The sequence below is a fragment of the Protopterus annectens genome, chromosome 2.part0 (genome assembly GCF_019279795.1).
Source record: "Protopterus annectens isolate FY-2018-M chromosome 2.part0, PAN1.0, whole genome shotgun sequence".
In the NCBI taxonomy this organism is placed as follows: Eukaryota; Metazoa; Chordata; order Ceratodontiformes; family Protopteridae; genus Protopterus; species Protopterus annectens.
This window is the reverse complement of record NC_056728.1, coordinates 1,298,703,455-1,298,717,781: the sequence shown is the minus strand read 5'-3', so window position 1 is coordinate 1,298,717,781 and position 14,327 is coordinate 1,298,703,455. Positions and strand designations below refer to the sequence as shown.

General features: G+C 44.1%; 1 protein-coding gene across 1 annotated transcript in view; it reads left to right on the top strand.

Moving 5' to 3' along the window:
- Positions 1–570: 570 nt before the first annotated feature.
- The window catches only part of UCHL1 (ubiquitin C-terminal hydrolase L1), a 294,833-nt gene continuing 281,076 nt past the window's right edge, over positions 571–14,327 (top strand). The window contains exons 1-3 of the mRNA XM_044061468.1: positions 571–691; positions 789–800; positions 1,648–1,773. Of these exons, the coding sequence (XP_043917403.1) occupies positions 659–691; positions 789–800; positions 1,648–1,773 (171 nt within the window). The 5' untranslated portion in view covers positions 571–658. The remainder of the gene's footprint in view (positions 692–788; positions 801–1,647; positions 1,774–14,327) is intronic.

The window sequence follows — 14,327 nt, the reverse complement described above, 5'->3', positions numbered from 1 at the left end:
TTATGCGAATTAGAATATCATTTAAAATGGCCCCCGGTTTTGGGCTTCTATCCACCCACCACCTCACCCATTATTTTTGGGTATGGCCCGGATTTTCGAACAAAGATTTAACATATGTTCCCCTGCACAAGTAATACGGGAGTATAATAGGTAAAAGTTGGCATGTAAACATAAGAAATTATTATTGCTATTGTTTTCAAGGACATTACGAGTAAATATAAAACACTGACTAGAGAAAACATGCATGGTTTTAACTTGTTTATTATAGTCAACCACATATAATACCTCCTCCACACGTGCATTAAACTATTTCAGAAAATCAAGGGGGTTTACTTACCAGCACCTTCTACGCAGATCAGATGACACGGACTGTACTAAACATATGCTATAGACAAGTTTTTTTTTCTTTATTTTTCATTATGTGAAATGCAGTATAGTAACATAGTTTTAAATCCTTTGGTAGATTAAGATAATGTTTATTTTGTTCCAAAACAATACTGCTTAAAACAAAGAGCGAAGACAGTATTAGCACCCCCACAGGATCATCGAAAATGGAACGAGACCGTTACTGCCGTATTTAACAACCGTGTCTGAAGAGAAACGGTTTAATATTTTGTAACGTCTGTTAAAATAGTTGTGCTGGAAAAATAAAGGCAAGATGCAGTGGAAACCTATGGAAATTAATCCTTCTGTAAGTTTCTTTTTAGCGGGTAATGATTTATTCTAGTTGATTATTTTGCAGTTAATTTTTATTAATTTTTTTCTCCCCCTCCCCTTTTCTCTTTCAGATGTTGAGCAAAGTGAGTATTTGGATCGGTTGACCTCTTCGTTTTCGTGAGGAGATTTGTTGAATTATTTGTAGATGTATACGTAGTGTTTTCTGTTGCGCCAGGATGTAATATCGTTTCAGCTTGATGTGGTTGTGATTTGCGAATTACCTCGCGTAATAAAATACAGGTGGAGAGAGGAGAAAAAAACGGGCGTGCCTCGCCTGCCCCCCCCCCTAATATATATATTTTGTATTTAATTTATCCAAGTATTTAGGAAGCTTGTGTGGGATGATGATTGTTTGGAGGGATCCAAATTATGTATCGTGGAACAGGCGGCTTTAAAACGGTATTTTTTTGTCCGTTATCTTCTGTATGAAAGTAAGCAGGATGCTCAAACGCGGGAGTAAAAGGGGCTATTGGTGCTACCTGTAGAAGTAATAGTTTGTTTTTAAACTATAGCGCTATGGTATTAAACTGCTATTGTCGCAAGTTATGATTGAATAACAAAACTTGAGTGAAAACTGGGATGTAGGAAAATCGGGATAAGACCGGCTTAAGGCATGACACCGCACTAACTGTGGCGTGTAGGTGTCCGCTCCTTAGTGCGCACTTTTTATTTATGCATACTTGGGTGTGCGTGCGCAGTTTAAAAATGAATTTATGGTCTGGTATCAACAGTATTAGTAGTATTGAAACAACTATTAATCGTTGGCGTAACTTTGGTTATACTACTAATGTATAGTTTATGGGGATCCTTTTGAGGAAATTTGATGGTAAAATGTAATAACGATGATTGTCTCGTTTGTGTGTGGTGGTGTTTGTATAGATCTTTATTTTCTCGCTTCCTAATACTTTCTCGGATTCAATTGTATTACAGGCTATCGAGGATCTGGGTGTGTCTGGCTGCTGTTGTGAAGACATCCTAGGTCTAGAAGAAGCATCTCTGGCGAATGTTCGTGGTTCACCTCTTTCGTTGATTCTCCTGTTCCCGCTCACGTCAGAGGTATCAAATCATTCTGGAATAAGACTAATCGGCTTGATGCACTGATCTGTTTAAGTCTGTAATCGTACCTTTCAAGTGTACCTCCTTACGAGGAGCTTACCTCGTTTGGGCTCTTAAAAGTTCATGTTCCACATTAAAATGGTCTGACACATTGTGTAAGAATTTTTTAACTGATATCCATGGTAAATGGAAGCTATTAACTCAATGTGTTCCACATTTTGCCCATTAACCCCCATTGAGGTTGTGTTCCTCATTTTGGAGATGGAAGGCTCAGAGCTATGTCTAAAATGTATGTCAGACTTGGAACGTTTTATGTTAACACTTTTTATGTTAACGTTTTTAGATATTGGTAGTAATTTAGTGTCTCTGAATATACCACTAGTTGAGAGATTCTTCTATAATGCACAAGACTCGTAATGATGTAACGTTCTACGTTGGATTAGAGTTCAGATGACCGGGAATGTCACTATAGTTTTAGCGAGGGAACAGGTTGTAGCTGTTGAGGAGATGCTGTAGGCTCTCGTGTTGGGGGTTAGAGCAGTCACGAGACCAGGAACCAGCGTTAAGGAGAATTTGTAGTAAAATTACTATGCATATATTTAGGAACAATCGTGGTTTAAAACTTTTACGAGTTTTAACTTCCATGCAGCTTAATGTGTGCCTATGTTCCATCAACTGCATTTTGTTCTGCCCCCTGTTGCCGAACTTTAAAGGACAACTGGGTTTTATGATGTGCCACGTAGGACTTCCTGACTACTGTGGCGATGTGACTATTAAAGGAGAGTACTGTCCACCTGGGTCCCAAGGTCTCATGCATTCGGTGTTAAGTAGATAGCTGCCTATGTGGTAGTTTATGGGTACAGAGTTTTTACCAAAGGGGATGACCCTGCACTTTTTGGCATTGAGCTTGAGGCCATGGCTCTGACTCAAGGCAGCTGTCCAAGGCCTTTCTGTAGATGTCCACATCATTTGGGGACTTGACTACTGCTCCTAGTTTGCAGTCCTCTGTAAACTTAAACTTGGTTAACCAGAGGCCTTCTGTGTTGGCCTGTATTTCCAGAGAAGTAGATACCAAAACAGGAGAGGTCCCAGGACGGAACCCTGTGGTACTCCACTTGTCACTGCTTTGAGGTCAGATTTGGAGTCTGCAACTTTTACAGTGTGGGTTCTGTTAGTGAGCCAGTTGGCAACCCATCTTGTGATATGGGGATTTATACCTAGTTTAGCTATAATTCAGAATGGGGGATGGTGTTGAAAGCCTTGGCAAGGTCAAGATAGGCTGTGTGAACCATTACCCTCATCTATGGCTTTGACTGCCTCAAAGAAGTCTGTCGGGTTCAGGAGGCATTATCTGACTTTCACAAACCCAAACTGGGTGGGATCCAGAGTTTGGAGGTTACCAATGAGTTCCATGATGCATTTCATGGTCTTGCAGACCAGGCTTATCAGGCTAATAGGTTGATGGTTCCTGGGATCAGTGGTGGCTCCCCCTTTGTGGAGTGGGATAACTGTTGCTGTGTGCCATTCTGTGGGCACAGCCTGATGAGGCAACATGGTGCTTAAGTGGGGAGCCGGTTCGTGTAAAACACAGCCTGGGATGTCTCGTCCCATGGATGCTCTGTTTGGCTTTAGAGAGTGCAGCTTTTACTTGCGTAGTTATTAGACTTTCTGTATAGATATGGGCCCTTTAGGGGGTGGGGGTAAGTTGGCACTTATCTGCCAGGATGTTGGCAATATCAGTTGATTCTGTAATTTTCGTGCCTTTGTGCTGTAACTCAGCAGATCTTGGTGTTGCCATTGAGATTCTTGACATAGCTATACGCTTTGTGGTTGTCCTTCGAATTAGTGGCAATTTTGTTTTTGTAGCTAGCTTTGGAGGATCTTATAAGCCTAGGGCTCTCAGCTTCTTACTGAGGCTGACCAGGGAGCTCCTCCACTCGTGGGATTTTACTCTTGGCAACAGTTTCTTCCTTCTGTTGTACAGTTTATTTGCCCCTGGTGGGGGTGTGGATAAAGTTGATCCAGCGCATTGGAGTTTCTGAATTCCAGAAAGCATTGAGCTAAAGGAGTTGGTACAAGAGTAGTTTTCCCAGTTAATGGTGGGGTAGTTTAAGTCACCCATTATTGGAGTTTGGCTGAACCCTAATATTTTTCAGTAAATCAAGAAAAGAGTGGGAATCCTGGGGCATGGTGGGGGATCTGTAGCGAGCTACAATATGGATTGCAGTTTTGCCCAGAATTAGTTGCACTTGGATAACCTTGGATGCATTATGCTGAGCAACTAGCCTGGAGGTGTGGATATCCTTAATGAATATGGACACCACTACCTTTGGTGTTTCAGTCCAGGTTACATGGCTGAAAAGTGTGGTATGAGTTTTAGTCTGGTAGTGCAGGGATGCTCTCTGGAGCCTTGAACCAGGCCTCAAGTCACTGCAGATATTTATTCTCCATTTTAAGGAATGCCTCGAGTGAGTGCATTTTGATATTTAGACTTCTAGCATTGAGTAGCATTACCCTCAATTTTTGCTTGCCTGTTACGGTTGTGAATTTTGAACCTTGCCTAAAAAAGGCACTATAGGGGCAAAAAGCCTTTAGCCAGTATCCGGAATCCCAGGGGTGACGGGTGCATGTTATCTGTGGCAAAGCATTGTGGTCTGTCTACCATGTTTCCTATGCTTTAACACCACTCTGGGAGTATTTAGAGCTTTTTAGATAAACTTTTGTACACAATTTCTGACCACATGGGGTCTGGCATTCAGAAATAATTCTGACTGTCTGCCTCTAAGTATACCAGAATGCGTTGTTTCCAAAAAATTGCATCAGATCTGCCACATTTTCCCTAAAGCTCCTGTCAGTCCACTGATTTTTGCAGGTATTCACTGCTGTTTGGTTAAAATTTTATCCTTTTTAATGACTTCAGACAAGCAGTGGAAATGTTACAGAACTGCTTTCTTAGAAATGCTAACTTGTGAAGGCTGAAATTTAGTTCTTCATGGTATCTTCCCTCCCCCTTCACACCTACTTTCCCTAGAGCGAAGGGTAATTTGACCCATTATCTGCATGTGATAGTCTGGTCACTTGCTGTGAGCTGTACTGTTTGTCAGCCTTTCCTTCATTAGTGGGAGAATTTTTTTTGTTGCACTCAGAACCAAGCTCCATAGCACTGGGAATAACCGTTCATCTAACTTTCCTTCCTGTTTGGTTAAATAGCTAAGAAATGATTCACTAAACAATGTTTCAGACTTGCATGACAGCACCCACATATGGTATTGCATACTAAAATCTGTAGTATTGTCGATTTAATTGTGGCAGACATCTGATTATGTGAAAATGTGCAATAAATGTCTACGCATGGTCATTGCAAATTTATGCTCTTAGTTTTTGTAGCTGTTACTGTTTCTGCCTGTACTTTGTCACATCAGTAGGGCTCTTCAGAAAAGTGAGATTATAGTTTGACATTTTGCTAGGCTAAGAGTGGGCTAGGCAAGGCAACATAGTGTGGGAGGTCCACTGGCTCTTCTATACAACATGCAAATTGGGCAGGGATTATGTCACTTTGAAACATCCCGGTAGCTAGAGCAAGAGCTCTGGCAGGGATTGCATCACTTTGGGGAATGAAATGTCCCGGTAGCTAGAGCAAGAGCTCGGGCAGGGATTGCATCACTTTGGGGAATGAAAGCTCCCGGTAGCTAGAGCAAGAGCTCTGGTAGATGAGATTATTTCAGAGCCAGCTAGAGGTTTTTCATCTTTTTCAAAAGTAAAACAGTTGAGTGGATTAGCTTTTAAAGCTGCATGGGTGACTTTGAGGCTGTATCAACGAACGGGGACAAAGACAGCAGGTTGAGCAACCTGTCCTGGGGACAAAGACAGCAGGTTGAGCAACCTGCTTTAATATCCTGTCCCGGAGACAGACAGCAGGTTGAGCAACCTGCTTTAATATCCTGTCCTTTTAATGTTAGTCTGTTGTATTGTGAGCATGTACGCACCTGCAGTGACCACCAGTGTGTGATCTAAAACTAGGATAAGGCCCCTTCACCTTTCAAGCACTAACGTCACGATGGAACATTAACTGCAGATCCAGAGCACGAAAAAATATTAAAAGCTGTAATTTATGGTTTCAGAGTGCAAGTGTGGTGAACATATTGGAACAGAAGCTGGCTCAGGAGTATCAGAACAGCTTTTAACAAAGCTGGTTCATTAGAGGAATATGGACACATCCAGTGTGTGGTGCCAGATGGTTTATGGCTTTCAGAGCTGTAAAATATTGGCTGCTTCTTGGGTATTGTAACTTTATCAAGTTTCTCTTTGCTGTGGAGGGAATTAATTGGCTTCAATGTCTGTCCCATAAGACCACACTGTCATACTGCATGTTACTCTTGTATTCAGTTTCTCATTTTATTGTACTAAAATAAACCTCTTGGGTGCACCCTAGCAAAATCAACCCGAGATTGTTTTTCATTGGGGGGGGGGGGGTGCAGTCAATGTAACTTGGCTTATATTTGGTACTTAATAATCCCATTGACCAAATCAGGGCATCATTTGTGGGGTAGACATTTATGGTACTGTTAGTACTGTCTTCGGTTTACCAGAGGATTACAAGTTTGCTAATCTAGATCTATCAGATGTTGAGGCTGCTTCTCAGTAAAGCTAACTCCCCAGGTCACTCTTAAGTGGGGAAAGGTAGGTCACCTGGGTTTGGGTGCCCTTGCAGTCTCCTCTTAAAGCTGAGGCTGTGGCTGCCCATGTTGGTAAGGATGCAGGTGAATGTGTAAAATCATCAGATTTTTCTTAGTGGGTGCTCTTGTGTGTAGTCTATAGGTGTCAATGGATTAACTTCTTTTCTAATGCTTAAATCATTCCTTGATTTTTAAGGGAATAAAAACAACTTCATAGTGTGGCTGTAATGTTTTGTGGGTGTATCTGGTTTCCAAAGTGCTCATTTTTATCATTGTGGGTTTGTATGGAGTTTAGTCTGCCACAAGATAACTGACAGTAATATTGAGTATAAAATTCTATTGACCTACTTTTAGCTTTGGTAGTTTGATATGTCTGCTTTAATGATTATCTGAAACATACAAGAACACTATATAGAACTGTAGGTGTGATAATATTATGGGTCTTGCCAACTAGATCATGCATAAATGCTTGCCAGGCTTTAGGCACTGCAATGTTGGATAACTTCAGAAGCCTAAAGTGAGACTAGCAGTTAAAAAATCTTGAAATGGGACAGTGTTAAGGCTGATACCACCTGACACCATACCGATGTTGACAACCTGTTATCACTTGGTAGGTCTTGCTTCTATTGCAAGCAATGCCAGTCCATTGAACCACATGGAAAAACCGGGAATTAAAGGACAAAATGAGATTTCAACTATGAAATGCAACACTTTCTCAACTATTGCATTCTAAAATTCATAACTGCAGATGCATTTGCAGTGAGCTTGGTAGGTTGAGTACCCCTTGAAGATAACTAGCACGTCTTCAAAGTCCACAATCTTCAGACCCCCAAAGTGGTAAAGGCAAACCTTCAGAGGGAGGGTCATCTGTTCCACAGACCTCAGAACAGTGTACCTTTGATTCAGAGGCAGCTCTCAGTATTGGAGCAGGTCTCTGAGGTTCCCTCATCTCTGCTCCAGTCAGCACCTTCAGTGCATTCATCAGTCCTCAGTCAGCTTTTCAGATTTGGATATGGATTGGCTAGTGCAGAAGCTTTTACAGGCACCAGGACTTGCCAAATTGTTGACCCTGACCAGCTTGTCTGTGCTGAAGACCATGGAACCGGATTTGTCTACTCCTGTACTTGAGACTCAGAGCTGAAGGAAACTGAACCGATGATTGTCGAACCCTTGGAGCAGATACCCACACCAGTGTTATCGGCTCAGTCTGGATGTCCTCTGCGCCACCCAAGGACTCTAGGAGCAGATGCTCTCCCATCAGGTCCAGGGAGGATAGTCCAACTGATTTGTCAGTGCCGACTTCCTCTAGGGGCTTCGGCTCGGATGAGCTCTGCTCCTACCTCAGGCTCTGAGCCCATGGTTTCGGTGCGGTAGGATCGGACGGTACTTTCGGGTCTGTCTCTCTCCTTGTCAGAGCCATGGTGCCTTTGATGCTATGAGAAGTCCTGTCTCCAAAGACCATGCCAGCATCTGTTCAGACTTCCTCCCCCTCAATCTCCTGTCTGTCTGCTGGTCCCCCCAAGTGTAGACCCTGAGCCACAAGTACCCCCACAGGGTGTCCCCTGCTTCTGAGACCTCCCCAGATCCCTCCACTGAGAGGTGCCCAGGAATAGACTGCTAGAGGAGGCACTTTTCCTCAAAGGAGTCTTGGACATCTGACATTGACTTGGATGAGTCAGAAGGGTCCCCTCTATCCCTGCTGAGGATATCGCCTTTACAGAGATACTAGAGATCCTTAGAGGGGTGATTTGGCAGTTGAAGACCCCTACTGAGTCTGTGCTATTGAAGGCTTTTGGGTCTCAACCTTCCACTTCTTGGGTGTCTCTGCCTTACGATGAGCTCATGGAACTGATCTCTTGTAAGGTGTGGGAGTCACCAGAGGCCATGGAACCTGTTCCTCGCAAGCCAAATTCATGTCTGCCCCAGTGGACACTCCATTTTTGACAAAGGGAGTGCCTGTTGATGCCATGGTGGTAGCTGCAGCCACCAAAAATGAGACCTCCGCATCTATCCATCCTCTTAACAGTGTTTCCATCTTATGCAGGTGATGGTTTGAGTAGAGCTGCCAGAGTAGAGCTGCCAGTTCAGGCATTGCTCTTCCAAGACTAGCCTGGATGTGTCTCTGTTCCTTTGCGGAAAGTCTTCCTTTATCGACACCCCATTCGATGGCTCATCACTGTTTGGGCCTAAAATAAAGGAAACTTTAACCAGGTGTGAGAAGGAAGGAAAGACATTATCTGCTGTTGGAGTTTGTTTTTCTACTCCTGCTTGGCCCTAGGGGAGGGAAAATGTGGTTCTGAAAAGCACAGGGAGCCTTTCAGGACATGTGGAGAAACCCCCTCTAGAGGCAGAGGGGGGTTATAATGGAAGATGCTGCTCCTGCAGCAGAGGGGGTCCACAGCAACAGGGTGATGGGGGTTTAGCTTTAGTCAACCCTACCAGTGTCCCTGAAAGGGGGCCTGGCTGTTTGTCTCGTGGCAGAGGTTGCTTGTTTTTGTACCCAGAAGCCTGGCTAAACATCAGCTACATGGGTACAACACATCACTTCCAGAGGATATTTCATACCATTCTCTACCCCTCCCATTCCTGTAAACAGAATCCCAGATGTTCCACCCAGTCTTGGGGAACAAGCAATCGTAGAGGTCCACAGATTGCTAGAAAAAGTCCCAGCAGACCAAGTTGGATTCGGAACTTAAGATTCATTTTGGTACCAAAGAAAACGGGACTGGAGATCTATCTTGGACCTCGGCAGACTCAAACCAGTTCGTAAAGAAGTTCCGAATGGTCATGCTTCAGTCCATTCTTCCCTTCCTAGGGAAAGGCGATTGGATGTGCTCCATAGATCTCAAGGATGCATACCATCACAAAGATGAACAGACGCTCCAGAGATCTGCATTTCTGGCTGGGAGCCTATCCTATAGTTACCAGTTTCAAGCCCTGCACTTTGGTCTCACTGCAGCCCCTAGTGTTCAAATGCATGGCAGTGGTCATGGCTCACATGAAGTCTAGGATTCCAGGTGTTTCCATACCTAGACTGTTGGGATTCTCACCACTACCACCAGGCATCATTTGACTCTGGCAACACACTACACTCTTGACACTGCCATCATTTAGGCATTACAATCAACTTTGAAAAGTCTGCCTTATCGCCATCGCAGCATACTGTTTTTATATGAGCAGAGTTGGATACCTCAACTTAGCACTCTACATCTTCCAATCAAGTCTCACTCCTCCGCCAACACATCGGCTCACTGGTGTCAAAGAACAAAGCTGCAGCAGCAGAGGTCTTGAATCTGCTAGGTTTGGCAGTAGCAATCCTGGCTATACCACTCGCAAGGATGCATATGCGAATTCTTAAATGGCTCCTCTTTGCTCAGTGGTTTTTCTACCGGTGCACCACATGATTCTCATCACTGATTCTTGCAAGAGACCTTTGGTGGTTTATGTCTTCATGTCACAATCTGAAGACCCTTTGTTCCCCCCCCCCCAGTAGCCACTGACTATGGACGCTTCCCTGATAGGGTGGGGGGGGGGCATTTTCAGTGAAAGACTGCCCAAGGCACATGGCCAGATCAAGAATCACATCTGCACATCAATGTTCTAGAGTTGAGTGGTACTTCTGGCGTTGCAGCCCTTTCAGGACTTTCTCCCTCTCTGAACTATTGAAATTCAGACCAACAACAAATCAGTAGTCTGGTACTTGAGCAAGCAAGGCGGAACCAATGTTTACCCCCTCTGTCGAGAAGCCCTCTGGGTCTGGCAATGGACTGTCATCCCAGTGTTTTCTGTTAGCAACACATCCCAGGGAAATCCAACATGATGGCGGACAAGCTAAGCAGGGTGATATTGCTCCCTCGTCTCAAAACAGGTTGCGATTTTCCACAAATGGGTCCAGTCTTGCTGCGACCTCTTTGCCAGCCACAAATTCAAAATGCAGAAGCTACTTTGCCCTAATACCACCTCCCAGTCATCCCCCAAGAGCTGCACTTTTACACGATTGGCCCCCGGGTCTCCTTTATGCATTCCCACACTTTCTATTGATGCCCAGATTTTTACAGAAAGCAAAATTGCTGGGAAGGACTGTTATCCTCATAGCCCCCCTATTGGCCTCGATGGATTTGGTTCCCGTTTCTCCATCTGGAAGATCCATAGATCCTGGACCCAGTTCCAGACCTGACACCAGTCAGGGGGGACCTCCAGCCTTCACTGCAGTCCCTGAAACTGCTTGGCTAATCCACTTCCCCAATTGCCAGGCATCATTCAATTTCAGAAGAGAAATTCTCTTCTCACAAGCAATCTACCAGAAAATTATACGACAAATGGAAAAGGTTCTCAGTTTGGGCCAATATGCAGAAAATTGACCCTTTCTGAGCTCCGCTATCCATTTTAGAATTCTTGACACAGATTTTTAAGGAAGGGGCAGCAGCTGCTAGTTAGTCCAGTTAGCTGCCATCTCAAATTTTCACCATGGGTTTGGTGGCTCAAATGTTATGGGCCATAAATTATCCAAGACTTTTTTCTTAAAGGTGTTCATATCAGACCTATCAAAATTCCATATTCTCCCTGGAATTTAAACTTTATGCTGTCTCAAGAGTATTCTTCCCCCTTGTGAACCAGCATCTTCTTTTGATCTCAAATGTTTATCCTAGAAAACTATTTTTCTAGTGGCCTGCATAGTCTCGGACCACCTTACATGATTTTCCATGCTGATAGAGTATCTCAGAACAAACAAACCCCTCCATTTTTAAAGTTTGTTCTGAATCAGAGTGGGTGTGTGTGGTGAGTGGGTGTGTGTGTGGTGAGTGGGTGTGTGTGGTGAGTGGGTGTGTGTGTGGTGAGTGGGTGTGTGTGTGGTGAGTGGGTGTGTGTGTGGTGAGTGGGTGTGTGTGTGGTGAGTGGGTGTGTGTGTGGTGAGTGGGTGTGTGTGTGGTGAGTGGGTGTGTGTGTGTGGAGAGTGGGTGTGTGTGTGTGGAGAGTAAGAGTGTGTGTTGTGTGGAGAGTAAGAGTGTGTGTTGTGTGGAGAGTAAGAGTGTGTGTTGTGTGGAGAGTAAGAGTGTGTGTTGTGTGGAGAGTAAGAGTGTGTGTTGTGTGGAGAGTAAGAGTGTGTGTTGTGTGGAGAGTAAGAGTGTGTGTTGTGTGGAGAGTAAGAGTGTGTGTTGTGTGGAGAGTAAGAGTGTGTGTTGTGTGGAGAGTAAGAGTGTGTGTTGTGTGGAGAGTAAGAGTGTGTGTGTTGTGTGGAAGTAAGAGTGTGTGTCTTGTGTGGAGAGTAAGAGTGTGTGTCTTGTGGAGAGTAAGAGTGTGTGTCTTGTGTGGAGAGTAAGAGTGTGTGTCTTGTGTGGAGAGTAAGAGTGTGTGTCTTGTGTGGAGAGTAAGAGTGTGTGTTGTGTGGAGAGTAAGAGTGTGTGTCTTGTGTGGAGAGTAAGAGTGTGTGTCTTGTGTGGAGAGTAAGAGTGTGTGTCTTGTGTGGAGAGTAAGAGTGTGTGTCTTGTGTGGAGAGTAAGAGTGTGTCTTGTGTGGAGAGTAAGAGTGTGTGTCTTGTGTGGAGAGTAAGAGTGTGTGTCTTGTGTGGAGAGTAAGAGTAAGAGTGTGTCTTGTGTGGAGAGTAAGAGTGTGTCTTGTGTGGAGAGTAAGAGTGTGTCTTGTGTGGAGAGTAAGAGTGTGTCTTGTGTGGAGAGTAAGAGTAAGAGTGTGTCTTGTGTGGAGAGTAAGAGTAAGAGTGTGTCTTGTGTGGAGAGTAAGAGTAAGAGTGTGTCTTGTGTGGAGAGTAAGAGTGTGTCTTGTGTGGAGAGTAAGAGTAAGAGTGTGTCTTGTGTGGAGAGTAAGAGTAAGAGTGTGTCTTGTGTGGAGTAAGAGTAAGAGTGTGTCTTGTGTGGAGTAAGAGTAAGAGTGTGTCTTGTGTGGAGAGTAAGAGTAAGAGTGTGTCTTGTGTGGAGAGTAAGAGTAAGAGTGTGTCTTGTGTGGAGAGTAAGAGTAAGAGTGTGTCTTGTGTGGAGAGTAAGAGTAAGAGTGTGTCTTGTGTGGAGAGTAAGAGTAAGAGTGTGTCTTGTGTGGAGAGTAAGAGTAAGAGTGTGTCTTGTGTGGAGAGTAAGAGTAAGAGTGTGTCTTGTGTGGAGAGTAAGAGTGTGTCTTGTGTGGAGAGTAAGAGTGTGTCTTGTGTGGAGAGTAAGAGTGTGTCTTGTGTGGAGAGTAAGAGTGTGTCTTGTGTGGAGAGTAAGAGTAAGAGTGTGTCTTGTGTGGAGAGTAAGAGTGTGTCTTGTGTGGAGAGTAAGAGTGTGTCTTGTGTGGAGAGTAAGAGTGTGTCTTGTGTGGAGAGTAAGAGTAAGAGTGTGTCTTGTGTGGAGAGTAAGAGTAAGAGTGTGTCTTGTGTGGAGAGTAAGAGTAAGAGTGTCTTGTGTGGAGAGTGTGTGTAGGATTATTTAAAGTCTTTAATCAGTCTTTTTGTGCAGGGGATGTGGCAGCACACTCATACCACCAGTAGGATTATTCCTACACAGATGGCAATCACTGCCCCCCCCCCCCAAACAATTTCTGGAAAAAGTCTGTCAATGTGTTTGGTCATGGCTGACACCTGCTGAATTACCTCAAGATGGTTGTCTATCTTGTGTTTGTGGTCAGGAATATATGAACAGCACTCCTCCTGGATTAAAGCGCATGTACTGCCTCATGCCACTAGGGTGAAGTCAAGAGCCATGCAATTTTGAAGCGCCACTGTTCTCATGGCAGTCGGTTCATCAGTCACCAGTTCTAGGGCAGAAAAGGTTGCATTGCTCATTATTTTGAGAAGCTTAGACAATTTCTCAGTTCCCAGATTGAATTTGTTGCTCCGTATGCTGGCAGTACACCTGCCCACAAGATAACAGTATCACTCAAGTCCATGTGTGACTGTCCATTTTTCCCTAAGCCCCACAGCATGATTTTTCCAGCGCACATTGATTTGCCCCACTGGATTGACAGGCTTCTTGATTTCTTGAATATTCCGAATTTACACTTGCAGTAAAACTGCTGTATGGCCAGAACCAGGTACCCCAAAAAACTGCCAGACCATTTCTCTGGTAATCATTTTGTATGCTTTCCTACCACATACAAAGTAACAATCTTCTACTTTGTTAGTAACTTTACTATGCCCTGGCTCTGTATGAAACATTGGAGGTCAGCATTGTTTACTTCCAATTGTCCTATGCATCAGTTCAACAAATGAATCCTAGCTTGTTACAATAGGATCCAGGTTTAGTGTAGTATGTATAGGGAACAGTCACATTGCAATTGCTCCAACCCACCTGAACTGTATCATTCTTGTAAAAACACAGTTCCCTTCTGTCTAACAGACAAGTGTAATGCTACTTTATCTTGTGATGTGACATCTGATGTATCAAAGTTTTCTCAGGTTGGCTCCTAGGGGAACTGAAGTTAACACTAACCCCCCCCCCCCCCCATATGCTGTTGGCAAAGCTGTGCAAATCCAGCAATTCGAAACATTGATGGTCTCTGCATACACATTTGATTGCCTGGTAAGTGTTAAAGTTTGGGTGCCACTCTGCACGCTTGTTTAGTTCAATTTGTGTGGCTGGGAAAAGAATGGCCACAACAAAGTTTCACTAGTACAGTCAACAGGATGATTGTGCAATACTTCTGTCGAAACTGTTCTGCATTTTGTTTTCTCAGACTCTTCCAAGTAGGTGTATTTGGATCTTACTGGATTCTTCTCTTTATTTCAGACACATGCTCTTACTCTCTGCCCTAATAGGACCTTCAGCACCTATGGCTTCTTCACTGGCCCAGATCAGTCCTTTATCTGACCCCCTCCCCCCCTTTGTGGCCAGACTTTGTCCAACTCTAAGTTCTTAACTAGCAGTGCGTCGGGTGTATCCATGAAGCTCA